We start from the raw sequence: 27,611 nt of genomic DNA, 5'->3' as shown, positions 1-27,611 counted from the left end.
TGAGTTTTTGAGTCTATGCGGAGCAGACAAACAAACAAACAATCAAACTAGGGCTGCGGACTCGATTGGAATCGAGTTTTTGAGGCCGGAGTCCGAATATTGAGCCGGAGATCGAGTTTGGTTGGGAGTTAAGCTCGCGTGCCCCGACACCTAACCGCTCTCCGACTCTGGCTTAATACTACGACTCCTACTTAAACTCCGAACCGGGGTCGAAGTCGAGGGCTAGACTCCGCAGCCTTGAATCAAACACAAATTGATTTTTATACCTTCCACCGTAGGATGGGGGCATACTACTATGGGGTCTTAGACGAATATTTCGAGGTGTTACAAACGGCATGACGAAAGTAACGGGTTGCCCAAAAAGTAATTGCGGACTTTTCATATAGTCGGCGTTGAAAAATTTTCTCACAGCTTGTGACTCTGTAATTGCATTCTTTCTTCTGTCAGTTATCAGCTGTTACTTTTAGCTTGCTTTAGAAAAAAAGTGTGAAAAAAGTATATTTGATTAAAGTTCATTCTAAGTTTTATTAAAAATGCATTTACTTTCTTTTAAAAAATCCGCAATTACTTTTTGGGCAACCCAATACTTTTGTCATGCCGTTTGTAACACCTCGAAATATTCGTCTAAGACCCCATAAAGTTTATATATTCTTTATTCGATTTAGCCATGTCCGTCCGTCTTGTGTGTCAAAAGCACGCTAACTTCCAAAGGAGTAAAGCTAGGCGCCTGAAATTATAATTCTTATTAGTGTAGGTCGGTTGGGATTGTAAATGGGCCAAATGGGTCCATAGTTTGATATAGCTGCCATATAAAAACCTATCTCGGGTGTTGACTTCTTGAGCCCCTTCTTGAGAGGGAGCAATTCTTATCCGATTTGGCTAAAATTTTGTCATGTCATTTTACATCGATCTAGCCATGTCCGTCCGTCTGTGTGTCAAAAGCACGCTAACTTTCGAAGGAGTAAAGCTAGTCGCTTAAAATTTTGCACAAATACTTCTTATTAGTGCAGGTCAGTTGGGATTGCAAATGGGCCAAATCGGTCGATAGTTTGATATAGCTGCCATATAAGCCTATCTTGGGTCTTGACTTCTTGAGACTCTAAAGGGCGCAATTAGTATCCGGTTTGGCTGATTTTGGCTGAATTTTGCACATACGGATAAGGAAGGACTTCAACCAACTGTGCCAAGTATGGTCTAAATCAGATTATAACCTGATATAGCCGTCATATAAACCAATCTCCCGATTACACTTCTTGAGCTTTTAAAGGCTAAAATTTTGCATGTGGTGTTTTGCTATCACTTCCAATAACTTAATTTTTAATGCCTGATATCTATGAGATTTGTTTAAGCCTAATTTCTCACTATCCCATCAAAGTTCCATATTGAAAATTTTCTCCAGTGTCTATTCCCATGTTTTAGTATTTTGCAAAAACCAAAAATCCTAAAATGCCCATTAAACTGCTATCCAACAGCCATGATTAAAGAGGAGGACCGATAAGATTTGCCCCCATATGCAGTTTGGGGTTTTCATGAAATGCAAATAAAGATAAATCGAATTATATGCATATAAATCTCTATGAAAAATCATAGACAAATGTTTTAGGACCAACAAAAACCCGTCCATGCCAAGTTAAAACAAAAAAAAATAAAAAGAGCTAACCAAACCCAAATAACTAACATGAATAGGCGTGTATTCTGTTGTATTAATGGCACCATTACCTCCAAACTTAAAATAAAATTTGGATACAAAAAAAAAAGACAACCACTTTTTGCACTTGCCATAAGTAAACCAAAAAAAAAAAAACAAAAAAGAGCCAAACATTCAAAATTTGAGAAAAACAAAAACAAGCGCTTTAACATAAGCATATGCACCTTTTCTGATTTAAGGCAATTGCAACTGCACAAGCAAAGACCTTCGGCTTGTTGTCGGCTTGAACTTGATTCATGCTGCCAATGCTGCAAAGCCCCCATAAAACTGCTGAAGGAGTTAATACTGCAACCTCCAAATGAGGACGGACGGATATGATTCTAGGTGCACTTGAAATACTTGAGAACTTTTTTTTCTAATTTTTGTAGTTTTTTGTCTTGCTTCCTTCATATATGAATTGAATGTTTATACTTAACCATAGCATTTGTGGAATACCCGGTGACGTACCTATAATTTTGGTCATGTTGCAGTTGAAGTTTCTTTTTTTTCTTCTTTGTGTCATGATGATGTTCTTTTTTTTTGCGGTTGTTCCCGCTGTTGCTTGGAGCAATTCTCACTGTTATAAATGTACCCCCATTCGTATGTGATGGCTTGGCATGGGAGAGGAGGAGTTCCTTGATTGTTACCCTGGCCCTGGCTGGTTGGTTGACTGGTGCAGAAGTGACGCGTGTTTTGGAAAACATTCTGCTGTGTGTGGGCTGTTGTGGAATTCTCTTCGTGGCTAGAAAAAAGTGTTCAATTGCTGCACAAGTTGTTGGTTGGAAATGAAATTGGAATTACTTCTTATTGTTTAAAGTCATTCGAAGAGAAACAAACAAACGAACAAACAAACCCACCAACCATACCAACGGGGACAAAACAGACAGACAAGCTAAGATAGCTTGAGAGCAGTATAGCAATTTTGCTGCATTTCTGGGTTTATTTTATATGAATGAAGTTCATATGCAATAGTCATAGTGACGTTATAGGTTTTTTTTTTTACTTAGCTGCAAAAGCATGAGAACCATCAAAAGACTAGAACAAAAAAAAAATTAATAAAAATAGAAAAAAATATTTACTTACACTTGTTAACTTTGATAGTGTTTTCTTAAAACTTGATTTTTATGGCAACTGATTTTTTTTTTGTGAAAAACGTATATTTGCTTTGTTTTTTTTTTAATAAAATCACTGAAGAAATCTAGGAATTCTTTTATGACATTGAAATATTTTTATAATTTCTAATTTATATTTATTCCCAACAACAAGCCATTGCTTTAAGACAATTTTTTATGCTTTCAAAAAACTCTATTTTATTAACTAATGCCATAAATCGTGTGAAAATCAGTAATGAATTGACAATTTTTGATAAAAACAGATGTTTTTCAAACAAAAGACTTAAGAAACGAACACGAAAACGAAAACGAGCATACAATATTGTATGACAAACATGTCTTATGAATTATATCGTAATTTTCGAATTGGGAGGCCACCATGGCGCAGAGGTTGGCATAGACGCCCATGACGCTGAACGCCTGGGTTCAAATCCTGGCGAAAACATTAGAAAAAATTTTACACTGTGGTTAGCCCCTCCCAATACTGGCGACATTTATGAGGCACTAGGCCATGTAAAAGCTTCTACCCAAGGAAGTGTCGCACAGGAGGCAAAATTAAAACATTCTAATATGAGGGATGGGTAAAGATGGGTTAGAATCATGTTAAATATTAGGGTTTGCTATGTTTGTTTTTTCGTATATCTTACTTAATTTTTTTACTATTGTTCTATGGGAATATTACAACACATCTCCTTATAACACCCACCACCGAAGGATGGGGGTATATTCATTTTGTCATTCCGTTTGCAACACATCGAAATATCCATTTCCGACCCTATAAAGTATATATATTCTTGATCAGCGTAAAAATCTAAGACGATCTAGACATGTCCGTCCGTCTGTCTGTTGAAATCACGCTACAGTCTTCAAAAATAGAGATATTGAGCTGATATTTTGCACAGAGTCTTTTTTTGTCTATAAGCAGGTTAGGTTTGAAGATGAGCTATATCGGACTATATCTTGATATAGCCCCCATATAGACCGATCCGCCGATTTAGGGTCTTAGCCCCATAAAAGCCACATTTATTATCCGATTTTGCTGAAATTTGGGACAGTGAGTTGTGTTAGGCCCCTCGACATTCTTCGTCAATTTGGCCCAGATCGGTCCAGATTTGGATATAGCTGCCATATAGACCGATCCTCCGATTTAGGGTCTTAGGCCCATAAAAGCCACATTTATTATTCGATTTTGCTGAAATTTGGGACAGTGAGTTGTGTGAGGCACTTCGACATCCTTCGTCATTTTGGTCCAGATCGGTTCAGATTTGGTTATAGCTGCCTTATATACCGATCCTCCGATTTAGGGTCTTAAGCCGATAAGAGCCACATTTATTATTCGATTTTGCTGAAATTTGGGACAGTGAGTTGTGTGAGGCACTTCGACATCCATCGTCAATTTGGTCCAGATCGGTCCAGATTTGGATATAGCTGCCTTATATACCGATCCTCCGATTTAGGGTCTTAAGCCGATAAGAGCCACATTTATTATCCGATTTTGCTGAAATTTGGGACAGTGAGTTGTGTTAGGCCCTTCGACATCCTTCGTCAATTTGGTCCAGATCGGTTCAGATTTGGATATAGCTGCCTTATATACCGATCCTCCGATTTAGGGTCTTAGGCCCATAAAAGGCGCATTTATTGCCCGATGTCGCCGAAATTTGGGATATTGAGTTAGGTTAAACCCCTTGACTTAGTTCTGCATTATGGCACAGATCGGTCAAGATTTGGATATAGCTGCCATATAGACCGATCTCTCGGTTTTACGTTTTTTTGTTCATAAAAGGCGCATTTATTATCTGATGTCGCCGCAATTTGGGACAGTGAGTTGTGTTGGGCCCTTCGACATCCTTCTTCAATTTCACTCAGATCGATCAAGATTTGGGTATAGCTGCCATATAGACCGATTTCTAGATTTAAAGTCTTGGCCCCAAAAAAGCCGCATTCATAATCCGATTATCTGAAATTTGACCCATTGACTTATGTTAGGCTTTTCGACATCCCTGTTGTATATGATCGATTTATTTTTAGATATAGCTACTAAAAAGACCAATATTTTGTTGTACATAATTGAACAATGACTTGTACTCATTAGTATTTGGTCCAAATCGTGTCGTATTTCGATATAACTGCTATGGGACATAAGGTATGAAATTTTCACTGAATTTTGATGAAAGGTGGTTTACATATATACCCGAGGTGGTGGGTATCCAAAGTTCGGCCCGGCTGAACTTAACGCCTTTTTACCTGTTTTTTTTTTAAGAAATCTTTGCTTTTGGCTATAAAAAAAGACATCAAAAATATTCTGGATCATAAAACATCGTAAGTCATAAATGGTGTGAAAATTAACAAACTATTGACAATTACATAAAGAATTAAAATTGCACATACAAAAGACTTAGGAAACGAACTCCGTGCTAATTCATGCACAGAAGATGAAAATGTAGAAAGAAGACCATAATAAAAATTAATTTGTAGGTCCCTTTAAATCATTTTAATTTGAGAAAACAAAATAAAATTAATGAGTCTTCGTTTGTTTCTCTTTCGAGACGAGCTCAATGAGTTTTCATTTCCAAGAAAGCTGACAACAGTTCTTTAATTTTTTTATTGTCTTTACATTCAAAGGTGTGATACATGTGTTAGCTTATATCGCATGGTTTAGAATTTTGTCGAGAACATAAAAATGAGATTTAAAATTTTGATACAATTTTTACAGAAATTAAATTCTTACTAAATTTTTTATAGAAATTTTATACAAATAGAATTTTCGAATTCATCTGAATTTTAACAAAACTTTCTTTAGTTATTGAAAGTTGATTAAATTTTACATATAACTAAAATTTGGTAAAAAAAATCGAAAATAATAAATTTTATGCAAAAAAATAAAATTTTGTGAAAAAATAAAATTTTGTGAAAAAAATAAAATTTTGTGAACAAATAAAATTTTGTAAAAAAGTAAAAATTTTGTGAAAAATTAAAATTTTTATAACATAAAATTTTAAACATTTTCTATAGAAATTTCATTTTTACAAAGTTTTGTATAAAATTTGAATATTGCAAAAAAATTGAGATTAATGGAATCTCAATCTCTCTCAGGATATGTAAAAAAAATAATTTTGAAAAATTTTCCTATAGTCCGATTTGAAACTTACACGCCGTGCAAAGTTTCAGCAACAACGGATAAGAAATGCACCCTCTAGAGTCCCAAGAAGACAATACCCGAGATCAGTTTATAAGGCAGCTATATCAAAACTTGGGTCGATTTGGCCCATTTAAAACCTCAGTCGACCTACACTAATAAAACGTATTGTGCAGAATTTCAAACGCCTAGCTTTACTCCTTCGAAAATTAGAGTGCTTTTGACAGACAGACAGACGGACATGGCTATATTTATACCTTGTTGGGTCTCAAATCAATATTTCGATGTCTAACAAATGAATTGACGAAATTGGTATACTCGCATCCTATACTGGAGGGTCTAAAAAGAGGTAAAAGAGAAAGAAAGGTCAGATCTAAGTAAAACGAGATCATTGTTATTGGATTAAATGGTGCATATTCTGATGTAAAACCGAATAAAACTATAACCTAATTTTAAGTTTGTTTCTTAAGTCTTTTGTTTGCAGTCATTAGCAAAAACTTCAAAAGTATCGCAATTTTTTACTTAATTTATGAAACAATGAGAAACATTGTCGATATTAACGTCAACATGCTCTTTTTTTTTCTAAGATTAACAACAACTTAACACACTTTTCATAAATAATGGTAATTTAAAGTTTGTTTCCTAAGTCTTTTGTTTGCACACATTGCTTTATAATAGCTGCCACCTTAGCGTGGGAGTATACTAATCTAGTCATTCCGTCCTGAGACTCTATAAAGTGTATATTCTTGATCGTCTTGACATTCTGAGTCGATCGAGCCATGTCCATCCGTCTGTCAGTTGAAATCGCGCATCAGTCTTTAAAAATAGAGACATTGAGCTGAAACTTTGCACAGGTTATTTTTTTGACCATAGGCAGGTTAAGTTCGAAAATGGGCTATATCGGACTATATCTTGATATAGACCCCATACAGACCGATCCGCCGATTTAGGGTCTTAGGCCCATAAAAGCGACATTTATTATCCGATTTTGATGAAATTTGGGACAGTGAGTTGTGTTAGGCCATTCAACATCCTTCGCCAATTTGGCCTAGATCGGTCCAGATTTGGACATAGCTGCCATAAAGACCGATCTCTCGATTTAAGGTTTTGGGTCCATAAAAAACGCATTTGTTGTCCGATTTCACTGAAATTTGGGACAGTGAGTTGTGTTAGGCCATTCAACATCCTTCGCCAATTTGACCTAGATCGGTCCAGATTTGGACATAGCTGCCATATAGACCGATCCGCCGATTTAGTGTATTAGGCCCATAAAAGCCACATTTATTATCCGATTTTGCTGAAATTTGGGACAGTGAGTTGTGTTACGCCCCTCGATCTTCTTCTTCAATTTGGCCCAGATCAGTCCAGATTTGGATATAACTGTCATATAGACCGATCTCTCGATTTAAGGTCTTGAGCCCATAAAAGGCGCATTTATTGTCAATCAACATTCTTCTCCAATTTGGCCCATATCGGTCCAGGTTTGGATATAGCTGCCATATAGACCGATCTCTCGATTTAAGGTTTTGGGTCCATAAAAAACGCATTTATTGTCTGATTTCGCCGAAATTTGGTACAGTGAGTTGTGTTAGGCTCCTCGACATCTTTCTGCAATTTGGGCCAAATCGGTTCAGATTTGGATAATGCTGCCATATATACCGATCTCTCGATTTAAGGTTTTGGGCCCATAAAAGGCGCATTTATTGTCCGATGTCGCCGAAATTTGAGACAGTGAGTTAAGATAGACCCCTTGACATCTTCCTGCAATATGGCACAGATCGGTTCAAATTTGGATATAGCTGTCATATAGACCGATCTTTCGATTTAAGGTCTTGCGCTCATAAAAGGCGCATTTATTGTCCGATTTTGCCAAAAATTGGGATAGTGAGTTGTGTTACGCCCCTCGACCTTCTTCTTCAATTTGGCCTAGATCGGTCCACATTTGGATATAGCTGCCATATAGACCGATCTCTCGATTTAAAGGTTTTGGACCCATAAAAGGCGCATTTATTGTCCACTGGACCTGGACTTATCTGTGTCATATTCCAGGAAGATGTCAAGGGGCCTAACTTAGCTCACTGTCCCAAATTTCGGCGACATCGGACAATAAATGCGCCTTTTATGGGTCCAAAACCTTTAAATCGAGAGATCGGTCTATATGGCAGCTATATCCAAATCTGGACCGATCTAGGCCAAATTGACTTTGGATTTGGATCTCGATTTAAGGTCTTGGCCCATAAAAGGCGCATTTATTGTCCGATTTTGCCGAAATTTGGGACAGTGAGTTATGTTTGGCTCCTCGGTTCAATGCGGCCCGATAGGTTTGGATTTGAATACAGCTGCTTAGCTTTGGACTATAAAAGGTGAATTTATTAACTGATTTCGCTTTTATTAAGCACAAAGAGTTCTGTTAGGCCCTTTGACATTCGTACCGAGTATTTCCAAAATGGGGCTATATTTCGATATATCTACCATATATACCGATCTCCCGATTTTAATTCTTGGAACGTTAAAAGCACATTAATTACTCGATTTCGATGAAATTTGTCATAGTGGGCTGTGTTAGGCTCTCTGACATTTGTATTCAATATGGTTCCGATCGGTTTATATTTGGATATTACTGTCATATACATATACCGATCTCCTGATTTAAGTTATTGGGGCCATAAGAGATGAATTTTTAACCGATAAGTTTGGTAAAAAGTTTTGTTTTAGAGCCTTACATAAATTGCAAATTTTGCCCATGCACATTCCTCTAAGGAACAGGAGCAAACTTCTCACATATCAATGAGTTCAGTCCAATTCAAGTTTAAGCCCCATTTTATAGTCAAGTCCAAACGGCATGCCGCAGTGCGACACCTCTTTGGACAAAGTTTTACATGGCGTAGTACCTCACAAATGTTGCCAGCATTAGGAGGGGAAAACCGCCGCTGAAATTTTTTTCATATGGTCTCGCCTGGATTCGAATCCAGGCGTTCAGCATCATAGGCGGACATGGTAACTTCTGCGCTACGCTGGCCTACCTTACATAGCCTTTCTGAATATGGTGGAGGTCGGACTATATTTGCATAAAGTGTTTTATTTTTCCCCATATTATGACGAAATGTGGTTCATGACAACACAACAAAAATTGAAAGCATTTTTGACTAAAAATAGAAACTTTCAAAACAAAATAATAATATATTTATTGACTTTATTGACCTCCGAATGACTCAATTTTGCAACTAGCCCTTTTTTGTGCTTTAACCACAATGTTTCCTAGCCAAAGCAAATTTCAAACCATAAACCATATTATTTCTTTTTTCTATTATTATAAATTGGGAGCTTTTTGTTGTAAAAACATAAAAAAAATCATGAAAATAAAATATAAAATTACTAAGGGATTGGTTTAAACCAAACAAATAAGAGCGTGCTAAGTTCGGCCGGGCCGAATCTTATATACCCTCCACCATGGATCGCATTTGTTGAGTTCTTTTCCCGCCATCTCTTCTTAGGCCAAAAAGGATAAAAAAAAGATTTGCTCTGCTATTAGAGCGATATCAAGATAGGGTCCGGTTTGGACCACAATTAAATTATATGTTGGAGACCTGTGTAAAATGTCAACCAATTCGAATAAGAATTGCGCCCTTTGGGGGCTCAAGAAGTAAAATAGATAGATCGATTTATATGGGAGCTGTATCGGGCTATACACTGATTCAGACCATATTAAACACGTATGTTGATAGTCATGAGAGGATCCGTTGTACAAAATTTCAGGCAAATCGGATAATAATTGCGACCTCTAGATGATCAAGAAGTCAAGACCCAAGATCGGCTTATATGGCAGCTATATCAGATTATGAACAGATTCGAATCATACTTGGTACAGTTGTTGGATATCATAATAAAACACTTTGTGCAAAAATTCATTCAAATCGGATAAGAATTGCGCCCTAAAGAGACAAAAGAAGTCAAGACCCAAGATCGGTTTATATGGCAGCTATATCAGGTTATGGACCGATTTGAACCATACTTAACACAGTTGTTGGATATCATAACAAAACACTTTGTGCAAAAATTCATTCAAATCGAATAAGAATTGCGCCCTCTAGAAGCTCAAGAAGTGAAGACCCAAGATCAGTTTATATGGCAGCTATATCAGGTTATGGACCGATTTGAACCATACTTGGCAAAGTTGTTCGATATCATAACAAAACACGTCGTGCAAAATTTCATTCCAATCGGATAAGAATTGCGCACTCTAGAGGCTCAAGAAGTCAAGAACCAAGATCGGTTTATATGGCAGCTATATCAGGTTATGGATCGATTTGAACCATACTCGGTACAATTGTTGGATATTATAACAAAATACTTCGTGCAAAAATTCATTCAAATCGGATAAGAATAGCCCCCTCTAGAGGCTCAAGAAGTCAAGACCCAAGATCGGTTTATATGGCAACTATATCAAAACATGGACCGATTTGGCCCATTTACAATCCCAACCGACCTACGCTAATAAGAAGTATTGGTGCAAAATTTCAAGTCGCTAGTTTTACTCCTTGGGAAGTTAGAGTGCTTTCGACAGACAGACGGACGGACAGACGGACGGACAGACGGACAGACGGACGGACAGACGGACGGACAGACGGACGGACGGACGTACAGGCGGACGGACAGGCGGACGGACAGGCGGACGGACAGGCGGACGGACATGGCTAGATCGACGTAAAATGTCGCGACGATCAAGAATATATTGGGTTGCCCAAAAAGTAATTGCGGATTTTTCATATAGTCGGCGTTGACAAATTTTTTCACAGCTTGTGACTCTGTAATTGCATTCTTTCTTCTGTCAGTTATCAGCTGATACTTTTAGCTTGCTTTAGAAAAAAAGTGTAAAAAAAGTATATTTGATTAAAGTTCAATCTAATTTAAAAAATCCGCAATTACTTTTTGGGCAACCCAATATATACTTTATGGGGTCTCAGACGAATATTTCGTGTAGTTACAAACAGATTGAAGAAATTAGTATACCCCCCATCCTATGGTGGAGGGTAAAAAAATAGGCTATAATCAAAAATACCAAAATATTAATTTGGTTTGGAGATTTTCTTTGGCGAAGCACATTTTTTTGTGTGGAGGACCCATGACATATGCACTCCTTTATATTTTAACCACACTGCTTTCCACCAAATTGAGGGGTAAAACAAAAATTGTTCAATAATTCATTTTTTTCATTGTGATTTTTTCTTTTTTTTTGTTGGAATTCGCCAAATAAAATGCAGTTTCTTGACTTTATACGGTTGGTCAATATTTTCTACAAAACAATTGCATAACATTTTCGATTGTTTTTGTTTTGGGTTTTTTTTTTATTGCTATGGTATGCCAGGCATTGTTTTCCAAGGAATTCAAAACTCATATACAAAGAAAGTCTTTTGTGTGTGTGTGTGTGTGTGGTTTATTTTTGTTCAACCAAAAAGGCGAAAACTTATTAATTTGCTGTCGTTTCTTAAATAAGTTCCTAAAATCCAAAACTCAATGAGGATGCATTTCACTGGAGAAAAGTAGTACATGATCATTTAAAAATGCCAAAAACAAAAACAACAAAAAAAAGATAACAACAAAACAATTTCTTGGCCTTTCAGTAAACGTTAACATATGAAAGGACAGACAGACTAGCCATACGATGTATGTAGCATGTAAGGACAGACGGACATACAGGCACTGGCCAAATGGATTTTAAATTTCAACTTGTATTCAACACAACAGCATATGTGGTGGTAGTAACTTTATATTTGCTTTCATGGTGTTGGTGTTGGTGTAGGTACTTTTGGTTTTTTTTGTTTTGTTTTTGTTTCCTTGCCGTGATTACCGTTATTATTAAAGCATATAATTGAACACACCCAATAAAGTAAAATCATCACAATCACCGGCCAGCATCATCGTTTTAGAGTAGATCTTAACTTTTTAGACCATGGTCATGCTTTTACCAAAAGGCTTTCTTAACTGTTTTCATTTTATGCTGCCATTGTTGGTGTTGTGCTTGTTGCTGTTGTTGTTGTTGTTGTTAAATGAAAGATACTAAACACTGAAACCAACATGCACCAATTTCCATTGTAAGCCACTCTTCGTTTCGCCTATTTTTTTGTTTTGTTTTGTTTTTATAATACAAAAGGAAGAAAGGACAGACAGAAAAAGACCATCGAATGAATAAACAGACAGACAGACAGACAGACATACTCGTATGTAGGTACATTCGTACGATTTGCAACAAAGACAGTAGTAAGATTTAACATGTTATTGCCCAATGACCGCCTGGCGACCAAAAACCAATGGACCACTGACTAGGTTTTCCACAGGCCACTTTTACAACGATGTGAATATTTGCAGTTATAACTATTAGAGCAAAAGCAACAACAAAAACAAAAGGAAAACCAACAGCCAGGAACTCGAGCAAAAAACTATAAAAACTTTAATCTCAACTCACAGCAGGTTCCCTTTTTTGGATTTGACCAAGGATAATATGTCCGCATTAAAGCCAAGTAGTTATAGCCAAACATACACACACACACACACACACATAGAAAAAAAGTGATTTTTGTCAGAGTTTTTTGTTTTTTTTTTATTTTTGTTTTGTTGGGCCACATGGTAGATAGAAAGCTTAAAGGAAATGTTTGCCACAATTTCTTTATATTAGAATGATATCTTGTTTGTATATGGATTATCTTATTTTAGATTTCCTCTCTCTCTCTCTCTTCAAACATTTCAATAGCATTTTTTTTTTTTGAAAGATAAAGACTTAGTCTAGAAATATATTTTAAAAACCATTTAAATATTTTACAGAAAAAAGAAAGAGAAACGAATGTTTTTCAAAATTTCACTTTTATAATTTTGTTAGAAAAGAAATTACAATAATAAGAGAATGCTACCCACTTTTGGCATAATTCAGCAATCAACAACTGTAGAGAAATTTGAATTTTTTCTAGATACTCATTTCTCATTAATAATGATGCCAAATCTATGCGGGGGTAGCCTGCTGGTGTCTCAAAACATATATTTATCTGTGACTAAGAAAGATTAATAACCAACATTTCAACATATCACTAGAAAATAAAATTGTTAATCACTTTTGCTTTTTTTGTGAAATATCTTAAAAAAATATACTACAAAATAAAATAAAAAACAAGTAAAAAGGGGTATATATGTAAACCAACAAATACAACAAATTTTGCCCCTAAACATTCCACCAAGGAACAGGGGCAAACTTCTCACATATCAATGAGTGCAGTCCGATTCAAGTTTTAGGCTCAATGATAAGGAGCCTCCTTTTTATAGGCGAGTCCGAACGGCGTGCCGCAGTGCGACATCGCTTTGGGGAGAAGTTTTACATGGCATAGTATCACACAAATGTTGCCAGCATAAGGAGGGGGAAAAACCACCGCTGAAAATTTTTTCTGATGGTCTCACCAGGATTCGAACCCCGGGCGTTCAGCGTCATAGGCGGACATGTTAGCCTCTGCGCTAAAGTGGCCTCCATATGTGTATGGTGGCCTATATATGTAAACCACCTTTCGTCAAAATCCATTGAAAAACGCATACCTTATGCACCATAGCAGCTATATTGAAATATGTTCCGATTTGAACCAAATAGTAATAAGTACAAGCCATTGTTCAATGGTGTATAACAAAAAATTGGTCTTTTTAGTAGCTATATCTAAGAATTAACCGATCTGAACCATATACGACGCGGATGGCGAAAAGCCTAACATAAGTCACTGTGTCAAATTTAAGTGAAATCGGACAATAAATGCGGCTTTTATGGTCCCCTTTCCTTAAATCGAGAGATCGGTCCATATGGCAGCTATGACAGAAGGCTGTCGAAGAGCCCAACATCACTCACTGTCCCTAATTTCGTCGAAATCGGACAATAAATGGGTCTTTTATGGCCCCAAAACCTTAAATCGAGAGATCGGTCTATATGGCAGCTATATCCAAACCTGGACGGATTTGAGCCAAATTAAGGAAGACTGCCGAAAAGCCTAACACAACTCATTGTCCCAAATTTTGGCCACATCGGACAATAAATATGCCTCTTATGGGCCCAAAACCTTAAATCGAGAGGTTGGTCTATATGGCAGCTATATACAAATCTGGGCCGATCTGTACCATATTGCAGATGTTGGGCGAGGAGCTTAACTTAACTCACTGTCCGAAATTTCGGCGACATCGGACAATAAATGAGTCTATTATGGCCCAAAACCTTAAATCGAGAGATCGGTTCATATGACAGCTATATTCAAATCTGGACCGAACTAGGCCAAATTGACGAAGGATGTCGAAGGGCCTAACACAACTCACTGTCCGCAATTTCAGCAAAATCGGATAACAAATGCGCCTTTTATGAGCCCAAAACCTTAAATCGAGAGATCGGTCTATATTGCAGCTATATACAAATCTGGGCCGATCTGTACCATATTGCAGATGTTGGGCGAGGAGCTTAACTTAACTCACTGTCCCAAATTTCGGCGACATTGGACAATAAATGCGCCTATTATGGGCCCAAAATCTTAAATCGAGAGATCGGTTCATATGACAGCTATATTCAAATCTGGACCGAACTAGGCCAAATTAACGAAGGATGTCGAAGGGCCTAACACAACTCACTGTCCGCAATTTCAACAAAATCGGATAACAAATGCGCCTTTTATGGGCCCAAAACCTTAAATCGAGAGATGGGTCTGTGTGGCAGCTATATCCAAATCTGAACCGATCAGGGTCGAATTGACGAAGAATGTCGAAGGGCCTAAGACAACTCATTGTCCCAAATTTCAGCAAAATCCTATAAAAAATGTGTCTTTTATAGGCCCAAAACCTTAAATCGAGAGATCGTTCTATATGGCAGCTATATAGAAATCTGGACCGATCTAGGCCAAATTGAAGAAAAATTACGAAAAGTCTAACACAAGTCACTGTCCCAAATTTCAGCGACATCGGGTAATAAATGCGCTTTTATGGGCTCAAAACCTTAATAAGAAGGCGCAGCGGAGCGGGCCCGGTCCAGCTAGTAAAGGTGCAGGCATGTCCGTCTATCTGGCCGTCCGTCCGTCTGTCTGTCGAAAGCACGCTAACTTTCGAAGGAGTAAAGCTATCCGCTTGAAATTTTGCACAAATACTGCTTATTAGTGTAGGTCGGTTGGGATTGTAAATGGGCCATATCGGTCCATGTTTTGATATAGCTGTCATATAAACCGATCTTGGATCTTGACTTCTTAAGCCTCTAGAGGGCGCAATTCTTATCCGATTTGCTTGAAAATTTTCACGAAGTGGTTTGTTATGTCTTCCAACCACTGTGCTTAATATAATTCAAATCGGTTCATAATCTGATATAGCTGCCATATAAACCGATCTGGGATTTTGACTTCCTAAGCCTCTAGAGGGCGCAATTCTTATCCAATTTGGCTGAAATTGTGCGTGAAGTGTTTTATTATCTTCTTACAATATATATAAAATTTTATTTGTATTTGTTTGTTTGTTTGTACGTCGGTTTGTTTCTTTTTTCCGTATAGACTCAAAAACATAGGCTAAATAATTTTTTGATATCGGGAGGGGGCGGATCCTCCCCCTTACTCCAAAAGTACTGCCCAAAAATAAAAGTGGACCGATCGGGACAATATGGGATTCAAATGAAAGGTATTCATTAGTAGAATATGAATTTCATAATAAAATGTGGGTCCAAATATCTGGGGGTCCGCCCCAGCCGCAAAACCTCTTAAAATAGGTTTATTTGACGACCATGACAATATGGGACTCAAATGAAAGGTATTCGGGAGTAGATTACGAATATGGTAGGAATAGGCTCTATAATTTATTTATAACGGAAGGGGCAAACCCCAAAACACCACCCAAAATCAAAAGTGGACCGATAAGGACAATATGGGTATCACATGAAAAGTATGCGGAAGTAGATAACGAATCTTCATAGGGGGTCACGAAGTATAGGGGGTCACCCACCGCCACAAAAACACCCAAAATGTACACATTAGCCAATCACGGATATATGGTATTCGGTTTGTTTGTTCAGTATAAACTGAAAAACAGCAAATCCGATTCTCTCGAAATTTTCGTACATTGTGTAGATTGGTCTGGAAGGAAACATAGGCTATATATAAATTTTCGGTATCGGAAGGGGGACGAACCCTCCCCCTTATGCCAAAAATACTACCCAAACACAAAAGTGGACCGGTCGGGACAAAATATGTATCAAATGAAAGGTATTGGAGAGTAGAATACGAATCGGGCCGCCACAAACAGACATATTGGACGTTCATTTCAATATCGGACTCAAATGAAAGGTATTCGGGAGTAGATTTCGAATCTGGCATTCAAAATCAGATTGAAGTATAGGGGGTCATGCCACCCCTCAAAAACGCCATTTGACCCATTATGACTATATGCTGCTTGGCTTTCTTAAAATTTTCATAGATCGTGTACGTTTGTCTGGAAGGAAACATAGGCGGTATAATTTTTAAATATGGGGTGGAGGCGGACGCTCCCCCTTACCCCAAAAACGCCACCCATATCCGAAAGTGATTCGATAGGCGAAATAAGGATATCAAAGGTATTGGAGATCAGAACATGAATATGGTATTAAAATTTGGGTTCAACCCCAAAACTCCTCTTAACAGATATATTCGAAGTTCATGTCAATACGGGACTCAAATGAAAAGCATTAGGCAGTAGATTACAAATATGGCATAAAACATAAGGTCCAAGTAATGGGAGGTCGCCCACCCCCAAATACCCCCAAATGGGCATATTAGCCGACCATGGCTATATGCGACTCCAATTAAAGGTATTAGGGAGTAGATTACGAATGTGACATCAAAATTTGCGTTCAAGTCTAGTTGGCGCTTTTCCTCCTAAATATACGTCAAATGGGTTATTTGACCCATTATGACAATATGGGACTTCAATGAAAGGTATTTGAGAGTAGAAAACGAATTTCATATCCAATTTTGGAGCCAACGCGAACGCGTTCAGCGTCATAGGCTACAATGTCACGAATTTGATATCCGCATTCAAGGCGAAGTATACCCACCCTAAAAAGATATTAGAGAGTTAAAGAAGGTGCAGCGGAGCGGGCCAGGTTGGGCTAGTTTTTATATATTTAATCTAAAGGAATATGATTAATTCCAGAGAAAGAAGTTCTCTGGAATTCACCATGTGATGTTCTGTTCTGCTCTGTTATAGTCCATTATTTTTTAATTAATTACAAAATTTAAGTTATAATATTTTTTTTTTTTTCTTTTCAGGTAAGTTTCATCGATCATAAAAAATAACGGTAAGAGGGAATTTTATGCAAAAAAGTAGTTATTGTGAATGGATTTTCTTAATGGACAACTTGATGCGGCAGCATTATGCGACAAATTAAAACATAAATCAAAACTTCAATATACTGCTGTCAAATATTTCTAACTTAACGTCACTTTTAACAACCCAAACAAAGGTCATAGCACTTGCAAACATCCAAAACTATTGCTAGACAAATCTCATTTAACTCAATTGCCATAAAATCTAGACCATTCATACCTAGTGTTCTTGAAAACATGTTCAATCTTTCTGATAGAGGTAAACCTAATTATTAGGGCTTCCGTTCATGCACTTCTTAAGTACTGAACGGTTTTTTGTTTCCCTGTAACATTCTTTTATATTCCAACTAACTAACCAAAACAGCAGCTCATATGTACAGTATTCGTGTAACTTCTTTGAGCGATACATTACTACCTGTGATTTGTTCTGTTTTTGGGTGAAATATTTATTAATTGCCATTAGGTCTTGTGGTATTCTTTTTTGTCCATTCATTAAATTGACTAAAGAACATTTAGATAATCTTCAATCTCAAATCTCATTTTGTTGATGCTTCTGTTGGTTGCTTTGGAAGCTTTTGATTTTCTTTATACGACTTAGCAGCAGCAACAGCAGCAGCAAATGATTTGACCCAAATTATGATGTGGTCTAGTCTGGACTAATCTCTGGGTGCTGTTATGGTGCTTAGCTTGACTTAGAAATGCCATAGTGGCTCATAGACGTCATTAAAGAAAGGCATTTGGCTGGTTTACAGCGAGGTGATAACGTACTCCAAGTTATGGCCCACAGTCAGCTGCAGTCAAAAAACCAGATTATCATGGTTATTAAAAATAATATACATCATTTCCTTTGGGAAAAAGGGTAGAAAATATTCTAAAAATTTGTAAATAAGAACAAATTCTTTTTTTTTACAAAGAAGCTGCATTATGGCTTTGTTTTTGATATAAGAGATTCCTAAGGTTCTAATACAATGTTCATACCCTACACCACCACAGTGGTACAGGGGATTATAGATTTGTGCAACGCTAAGAAGGAGGAGAGCTAGACCCATTGATAAGCATACCGATCGAGAATCACTTTCTGTTGCGATTTAACCATGTCCGTCTGTCCGTCCGTCCGTCTGTGGGTTCTTGTATGTTTGTAATCAAAGTACAGGTCGTATTTGTTATCCAATCTTTACGAAATTTTGCAAATGTCTCATTTTTGACTCAAGGACGAACACTATTGATTTTGGTAAAAATCGGTTCAGATTTAGATATAGCCCCCATATATATGTATCACCCGATTTGCACTTACATGGCCGTAGTTACTACATTTTTCAACCGATAGACACAAAATTTGGCACAGATTGTTTTCTTACTGATCTTAATGTATCTGCAAGATTTCATCAAAATCGGTTCAGATTTAGATATAGCTCCCATATATATGTATCGCCCGATATGCACATAAATGGCCGTAGTTACTACATTTTTCAACCGATCGACACAAAATTTGGCGCAGATTGTTTTCTTACTGATTTTAACATATCTGCAAGATTTCATCAAAATCGGTTTAGATTTAGATATAGGTCCCATATATATGTATCGCCCAATTTGGACTTTAATGGACGTAATAACTACACTTTTCAACCGATCTGCACAAAATTTGGCACAGATTGTTTTGTTACTGATCTTAACCTATCTGCAAGATTTCATCAAAATCGGTTCAGATTTGGATATAGCTCCCATATATATGTATCGCCCGATTTGCACTTAAATGGCCATAGTTACTACACTTCTCAACCGATCTGCACAAAATTAGGCACGGATTGTTTTCTTGCTGACCTTAACATATCTGCAAGATTTCATCAAAATCGGTTCAGATTTAGAGATAGCTCCCATATATATGTATCGCCCGATTTGCACTTTAATGGCCGTAGTTACAACACTTTTCAACCGATCTGCACAAAATTTGGCACGAACTGTTTTCTTACTGATCTTAACCTATCTGCAAGATTTCATCAAAATCGGTTCAAATTTAGATATAGCTCCCATATATATGTATCGCCCGATTTGCACTTAAATGGCCGTATTAACAACAATTTTCAACCGATGTGCACAAAATTTGGCACGAACTGTTTTGTTACTGATTTTAACATATCTGGAGAATTTCATCAAAATCGGATTAGATTTAGATATAGCTCCCATATATATGTATCGCCCGATTTGCACTTTAATGGCCGTAGTAACTACATTTTTCAAACGATCTACACAAAATTTGGCACGGATTGTTTTCTTGCTGACCTTAACATACCTGCAAGATTTCATCAAAATCGATTTAGACTTAGATAAACTCTCATATATATATATCGCCTGATTTCCACGTGTAGCTCCCATATATTTCTATCGCCGGATTTGCACTTATGTGGCCGTAGTAACAACAATTTTCAAACGATCTGTTCGAAAAAAGGAGGTTGAGATTAAAATGTAGCTCTCATATACTTATATCTAGCGCCCGAATTTATAATTGTAGGGTGGGTGTAGGGTATTATATAATCGGCGCCACCCAACCTTTGCCTTTCCTTACTGGTTTTTATAAAAAAATTAGTTTTTGAAAAGAAATCTTTTTTTGTTTTATTTGAGAAACTTTGCCTTCAAATTCCATCAAACAATTGTTGTGCAGCCTTCCTGTTTGTCCTATTAAAAATCATAAATTAAATGAATACCTTACCATTATTGCCCATGGGCATTTCCTGTCTTTGGGTGCTGATTTAAAAGAAACAAAATTGAAAGATGATTTCTTTTGGTGCGCTCTCTCTCTCTTTCTCCCTTTTGATTTTTTGCAAGTGCAAGTTAGCAAGTTTGGAGCGTTTCATGGGAGTTTCTGCTGAAAGGTTTTCTTTACAGCCTCAAGACCATTAAGTGTATGAATTTATTTTTCCATAGTGGATTACTAAAACTTTTGCTGTAGTTTATTGGTATTATGCTTCGATCAGCACTTGGGTAGCCAAGCTGGCGATGATGATGGTGATGATAGTCTTTAAAATATGTAGTTATAACCCATTGGCCTAGATATTAGAATATTATGGATATAAATATTCAACAAACATCAAGCAACGGCAAGAGAAAAAAACAACAATCGACACGACCTCACCATCATTTAGGCATGGATAATAAAACAGAAAGTTTTAGATGATTTTGAATTCATTTGCCTTTTTTACAGGCAGAGAAAATGCATTGCCAGAATATGTAGAGCCTCAATGCATCACCATTGCTGTTAAGTATCATTTACTAAACTTTTGGTATTTAATGTTGCAATGTTGGCTTTTTCAATATGTGGCCAAGATTATTTTGACATATCATCATTGCAAAGGTAAGAGACTCTGCAAAGTCTTAAAAACCATCAATCCCAAACATCAAGTCAGACCCCAAACGGACTGGCAAAACATTCAAAAGTATTTGTTGTCAATTCATTTAGCACAAGGGACAGAGAGACGCAATACAGCACAAAAACTAGGTAAAATATGCAACATCAATACCAAATTAGCATTCATGCATTTCATTATTTGCATAGTCTGCTATGACTGCTGTTGTCTATGGTGGCTCTATGTTTGCGCCTGCGCCTGTCACTCGATGTTCGAGTGGTTTGTTTGCTTTGGAATTAAGCAAATTGTGTTAACAATTGTCACTCAATTGTAACCATTTGTCTTTTAGGGTGACGAAAACAGATGGATGGATGGGTGTTTAGATGGCCGCACGAATAGATAGATGGCTGATTGAATGAATCGTTTGATAGATAGCCAAGCCAAAAAATAAAGTATTTTGTAAGTGCTGTGCTAACTATGCGCAATCTTTTGGCATTGGCCACATTAACGCTTTAAACACACACAGAAACACAGTCCATAAAAGCTCACATTTAAATGTGAATTTGGAAAATTACTTACAAAATTATTTAAAATTTAATTTAAAAAACCAGTAAGGAAGGGCAAAAGTCGGGCTGAGCCGACTATATTATGCCCTATGCCACCTGGTGTACGTAGTACTTCTTATATGTAGAACTTATCTTGAAATCTAGTCAGACTTTAATTTGGATACCCTAAGTAAGATTTTCCTACGATAGGACAACATATTTGGATTTCCACATCCTTAAAAGGCTGCTATAGCCATAAAATTCCATATCGGATGAAATTTATATATGGGAGCTACATCTAAATCTGGACCGATTTTGACGACATTTTGCACACATAGGAGGACGTTGAATTAAACACCCCATGCCAAATTTTGTGAAGATCGGACCAAAATTGTGGCCTCTACAGCCTTAAAACTCCATATCAGATAAAAGATATATATGGGAGCTATATCTAAATCTGGACCGATTTTTTGCACACATATGGAGACTTCAAATAAAGCACCTCATGCCAAATTTTGTAAAGATTGGACCAAAATTGTGGCTTTTACAGCCTTAAAATGTCATATCGGATGAAAGATATGTATGGAAGCTATATCTAAATCTGAACCGATTTTCATAAAATTTTGCACACATATGAAGACGTTAAATAAAGCACCTCATGCCAAATTTTGTAAAGATTGGACCAAAGTTGTGTCTTCTACAGCCTTAAAATGTCATCTCGAATAAAATATATGTATGGAAGCTATATCTAAATCTGAACCGATTTTTATAAAATTTTGCACTCATATGAAGATGCCAAATAAAGCACCGCATGCCAAATTTTTTAAAGATTGGACTAAAATTGTGGCTTCTACAGCCTTAAAAGACTACATCGGATGAAAGATATATATGGGAGTTATATCTAAATCTGAACCGATTTCGTTCAAAATAGCATTCGTCCTTGGACCAAAAAAGAGACTTGTGCAAAATTTCATGACAATCGGACAATAAATGCGACCTGTAACTTGATCACAAGAATACATGGACAGACAGACGGACTAAATCGAATCAGGAAGTGATTCTAAGCCGATCGGTATACTTATCAATGGGTATAGTTCTTCTCATTCTAAGCGTTGCAAGCAAATGTACAAAGTTATAATACCCTGTACCGATTTTGATGAAATCTTGCAGATACCTTAAGATCAGTAACAAAACTATTCATGCCGAAATTTTGAGCAGATCGGTTGAAAATTGTAGTTACTACGGTCATTTAAGTGCAAATCGGACGATACATATATATGGGAGCTATATCTAAATCTGAACCGATTTTGATGAAATCTTGCAGATAGGTTAAGATCATTAACAAAACAATCCGTGCCAAATTTTGTGCACTAGGTACTACAGACATTTAAGTGCAAATTGGGCGATACATATATATGCAAGCTATATCCAAATCTGAACCGATTTTGATGAAATCTTGCAGATACCTAAAGATCAGTAACAAAACAATCCGTGCCAAATTTTGTGCAGATCGTTTGAAAATTTTAGGTACTACGACCATTAAAGTGCAAATCGGGCGATACATATATATGGGAGCTATATCTAAATCTGAACCGATTTTTTTCAAATTCAGTAGAGTTCGTCCTTGGAACAAAAAAGAGACCTGTGCAAAATTGTATAACAATCGCATAACAAATGCAATCTGTACCTTAACAACAAGAATACATGGACTCACAGTGGGATGGTCGGACATTGCTTAAGCGAATCAGAAAGTGATTCTGAATCAAACAGTAAACTTATCAATGGGTCTAGCTCTTCTACTTCTTAGCGTTGCAAACAAATGCACAAAGTTATAAAACCCTGCACGACAGTGGTGGTGTAGGGTATAGAAATATAATGACTAAGGATCGAGTCAACATTCTGAGGAACTTTTGCTGTGTCCATCTGTAGAGGGCGCTCTATCTTCCGATAGGTAAGTTCACTCGAAGGACAGTCTGGCCCATTGTGGTACCCAAGAAAGAAAGAGAAGAGAAAGAAGATGTGAGACCTCGGACTAGAAGCTATATACACGAATAAAAGAAAAACAAGAAATGATGAAACCCGAGCATGGGGTGAAGAAACGCCCATCCCCACGCAGGCACGTATGTACCTAAGTCGGAATTTATGGCACTCCCCGACGAAACTATCCTATTTCTTCAACAAATCTCAGGAAACCTACCAGAGGTACGCAGGTTCGCAAGTTCACTCAGATCACAGAGGAAACGGCTCCCTAGAAAGGAGAGCATTCCTACAGACCCGGACATGAACACAGCAAGTGCTCTATAGTCTCCTCCTAATCCTCATCGAGGCAACTCCTACAGGGGCCGTCCGTCCGTCTATCTATCTGTCTGCCTGTCTGTCTATCTGTTTGTGTCTTCGTCCAGCCCTGTCTCTTCGTGATAGCCCTTAGCAATAGTTGTCCTACACAAAAACCACCACCAAAAGAAATCACTCTCGCATTCCTTCTAGGTGGGGTTCATAGGCTGTTATTTACAGTTCTTAATCTGAACTACTCCCTCGTCTATTATGGTTTAGTGTTATGAAAAATATGTCTATCCTTTCGCCTGCCTGTTCATCTATCCGTCCGTCTTTCCGCCTGTCTGTCCATCTATCCGTCTGTCTTTCCGTCTGTCTGTCCATCTATCCGCCTGTCTTTCCATCTATCTGTCTGTCTGTCCGTCCGTCCATCTGCATGTCTTTCTTTCTATCGGTCTATCCATCTTTTCGTATTTGTGCCTGTCCATCCGCTTATCTGTACCATCTGTTTGTTTGTCTTTCTGTCCGTCTATACGTCTGTTCTTTTTTCTGTAGGTCTGTAATCATCGAAAGATCATTCCTGCTACCACGTGTGCTGCATTGCTTAAGATGGTTCCGTAGTCACTGCACACTCGGAGACAGTTTCGTCGAACTATGGATGTCATGTGGGATCTTGAAGACGTCTTTAGCTTGTGTTCCCAAAACAGGGGCTCCATATAGTAGACAAAATTTAACGACACTTGCAAGTAGCACTCTTCGACTTTATAACAGGCCGCCTATGTTTGGCGTCATTCTGGAAAGTGCGATGCCTTTTTACCCGTGTATTACACATTCTGATTGAATTTCAACAGGTCGTCTACCAGGACTCTAAAGCCTTTCAAACTTTTCAAACTGAATTTATCTGCACTCTATCTACCTTAAAAGTAATGTTCTCATTTTTATACCCTCCACCATTGGATGGGGATATATTAATTTTGTCATTCCATTTGTAACACCCCGAAATATCTGCCTAAAACCCCATAAAGTAGACGGTGGAGGCCACCGTAGCGCAAAGGTTAGCATGTCCGCCTATGACGCTGATCGCCTGGGGTCGAATCCTGGCGAGACCATCAGAAAAAATGTTCAACGGTGGTTTTCCCCTCCTAATGCTGGCAACATTTGTGTGGTACCATGCCATGTAAAACTTCTCTCTAAAGAGGTGTCGCACTGCAGCACGTCGTTCGGACTCGGCTGTAAAAAGGAGACCCCTTATCATTTAGCTTAGAACTTGAATCGGACTGCACTCGTTGTGAGAAGTTTGCCCTTGTTCCTTAGTGGGATATTCATGGCCAAAATTTGCATTTGCTAGAGTAGACGGTAGGTAGGTATATCGTAGGTAGAGGTAGGTAAGCAGGTGGGGTGATAAGGGGGTAAATAGTAGAGAGGTGGTAATTGGGTAGGTGGTGGATATGTAGGAGTTTTGTAGGTAGGTTAGTAAGTCGTAGTTAGGTAGGTGGTAGGTAGGTAGATGGTAAGTCAGTAGGTGTAAGGTAGGTAGTTTGTAGGTATTATGTTTTTAGGTGTAAGGTAGGCCGGTGGTGAATAGGTAATAGATAGGTGGTAGTTAGGTGAAAGGTAGTATGTGGGTGGTAGGTAGATGGTAGTTAGGTGGAAGGAAGTATGGAGGTAGGTAGGTATGGAGGTAGGTAGGTATGGAGGTAGGTAGGTATGGAGGTAGGTAGGTATGGAGGTAGGTAGGTATGGAGGTAGGTAGGTATGGAGGTAGGTAGGTATGGAGGTAGGTAGGTATGGAGGTAGGTAGGTATGGAGGTAGGTAGGTGTGGAGGTAGGTAGGTATGGAGGTAGGTAGGTATGGAGGTAGGTAGGTATGGAGGTAGGTAGGTAGGGAGGTAGATAGATAGTAAGTAGTAGAAAGATAGAAGGTAAGTAGTATGTATGTAGTACGTAGGTAGTAGGTAGGTAGATAATAGGTAGGTAGGTAGGTAGTAGTTAGGTAGTAGGTAGGTGTGGGTAGGTAGTAGGTAGTTAGCAGGTAGGTAGTAGATAATAGGTAGTTAGGTAGTAGTTAGGTAGTTAGTAGGTAGGTAGTAGGTAGGTAGTAGGTAGGTAGTAGGTAGGTAGTAGGTAGGTAGTAGGTAGGTAGTAGGTAGGTAGTAGGTAGGTAGTAGGTAGGTAGTAGGTAGGTAGTAGGTAGGTAGTAGGTAGGTAGTAGGTAGGTAGTAGGTAGGTAGTAGGTAGGGTGTTACATTGTCGGGTCTCCATCCCCACCCCTGACTTCTGCACTTCCTGGGAAGTGTTATCTCTTTAATAATCTGTTTTGTTTTTCTTCCTATCATATTTTAGACTCCACTGCGTAATCAGTGGAATTTTATTCATTCTTTATTATATGGACATTCTTTTATTTATTATTATTGTTTTCCTAAATGACTTTTGTCATTTAGTATGATGCTATTACAAATTTTTTTTACAAACTGTGAATAAGTAGCCAACTACTTGTCAGATGATATGTGGCAATATGTAGTTATGTAGTTGTTTTTCACTTTGTTCTTTTATTTTTATTTTACGGATTGAATTATTCATAAAGAAACAACCACTTGTTTTTGCTGACATTTCATTTGCTAATATTTAGCTAGGTATGTGTTTTTTTTATAGAAATATTTTTTTTAATTCATTTGTTATGCTGCTTTTCACCCAAAACCAAAACTATCCTTCCGCAACCATTAAAAATGAAAAATAAATATTTATCTGCCAAATGAATGCTTAAGCGATAACAGGCATGAAGAAACATGATGAAAATGTCACTTGGCTATTAATAAAACGTCAACTGCTCATTGTTATACAAAAGGAAGTTATGGATATATGGGTACAAATGAGATGTAAAAAAAAAACCAAACAAAACAAAAATATTTTTTAAAATATTAGAAATACCAAATGGCAAAGGAAATAGGAAAAGCTTTAATAAAAAAAAAACAAGGAAATTGTATAGAAAAGAAGAAAAAAAAAAGAAAAATCTAGAGAAACATAAGCAAACAAATCATTTTTTGATAAAAAACTTTAAAAAATATTTTTTTTAATTAAAATCATAACTTATTTTTTTTTAAATAAAAGCCATATCCCACCTTTATGCATATCAACGACACTATTTCTTAAATTTTAGTCTAAATAATATCAATATTTCAATTGAACAATTATTAAGTGTGGTTTATGGTTTTTATTTCTTTTTTCGCCTTTTTTATAAAAGCTCGTAATTTCCAGAAAAAAAAACTTTGTTGACAAATAATTGCCAAAAAAAACACTTGTGAAATGTTTCAAACTTTAAGACAAAGCGCCTAAAAAATGATTTAACTTCAAAATTATGTTTTTTGTTTCACATATGATTGTTGTCATATGTCTGGTGGTGGGAAAACAAAAGACTTAAGAAACAAACTTGCCACCGTTGTTACACATTCACCACAGAGACAATAATTGTCACACACACACAAAAGTCTTTCGTTATAAATCAACTATGTAATTGACCTTTTTAACAGATTTTTGTTAGAAAACAATTAGTTTGGCATATTCGCACATTTGTGTGTGTGTGTGTGTGTGAGCGTGGCTTTCATAAATATGTATTGTACTTTGGCCAGATCATTTACAAAGGTTTACTACACTAAACTATGCCATGCAGATTGACAAGGTTTTCATGTTTAAATTCCCAATTATAACAATGTTTGAAAGGCGGTTAACCGCCTCGGCTAACGGTAATACACCTAATTTAGTTTCAAAACAAACAAAAAATGGCAACAACCTTTTTTATATGCCGGCTAGTTGGGTTTGCACCATACATACATACCCCACTTCATAGATTGTTATTATAAATTGTAGCAATTGTCATAATTAATGTTTATTTCTTTTTTTTTTTTTGGTTTCGTATGGTTTGGTGTGTCTACCAAACATCGAAGAAATGAAATGTTGGCACGCAATTTGATTTCAGCCGGAAAACAATAACTTAAATACAAAAAAAAATATAAATGTTTGAATTTTAAGTAAATGCCAAAACACCAAAGAAATGTTACAAACCACGTAGAAAAAAAAACGTTTATTTGCAAACAATTGCTATTACACATAAATGTTGTGGGTATCATGTTAAACATTTTTGGTGGTTTAGAAAGGGGGCGTTAAAGACTTTTTA

The 27,611-nt window shown here is 37.1% G+C and overlaps 1 protein-coding gene across 2 annotated transcripts in view; it reads left to right on the top strand.

Moving 5' to 3' along the window:
* LOC106092369 (homeobox protein 5) overlaps positions 1-27,611 on the top strand; it is a 226,950-nt gene that overhangs the window by 168,369 nt on the left and 30,970 nt on the right. The window contains exon 2 of one of the 2 annotated variants that reach the window (XM_059363317.1): positions 17,224-17,285. The exons of the other annotated variant lie outside the window; for it this stretch is intronic. Within the exon in view, the coding sequence (XP_059219300.1) occupies positions 17,224-17,227 (4 nt within the window). The 3' untranslated portion in view covers positions 17,228-17,285. Of the gene's footprint in view, positions 1-17,223; positions 17,286-27,611 lie in introns of those variants that run through there. 2 annotated transcript variants of the gene reach the window in all.

The sequence above is a fragment of the Stomoxys calcitrans genome, chromosome 2, assembly GCF_963082655.1.
Source record: "Stomoxys calcitrans chromosome 2, idStoCalc2.1, whole genome shotgun sequence".
NCBI lineage: Eukaryota > Metazoa > Arthropoda > Insecta > Diptera > Muscidae > Stomoxys > Stomoxys calcitrans.
This window is presented reverse-complemented; position numbering and strand designations above follow the sequence as displayed.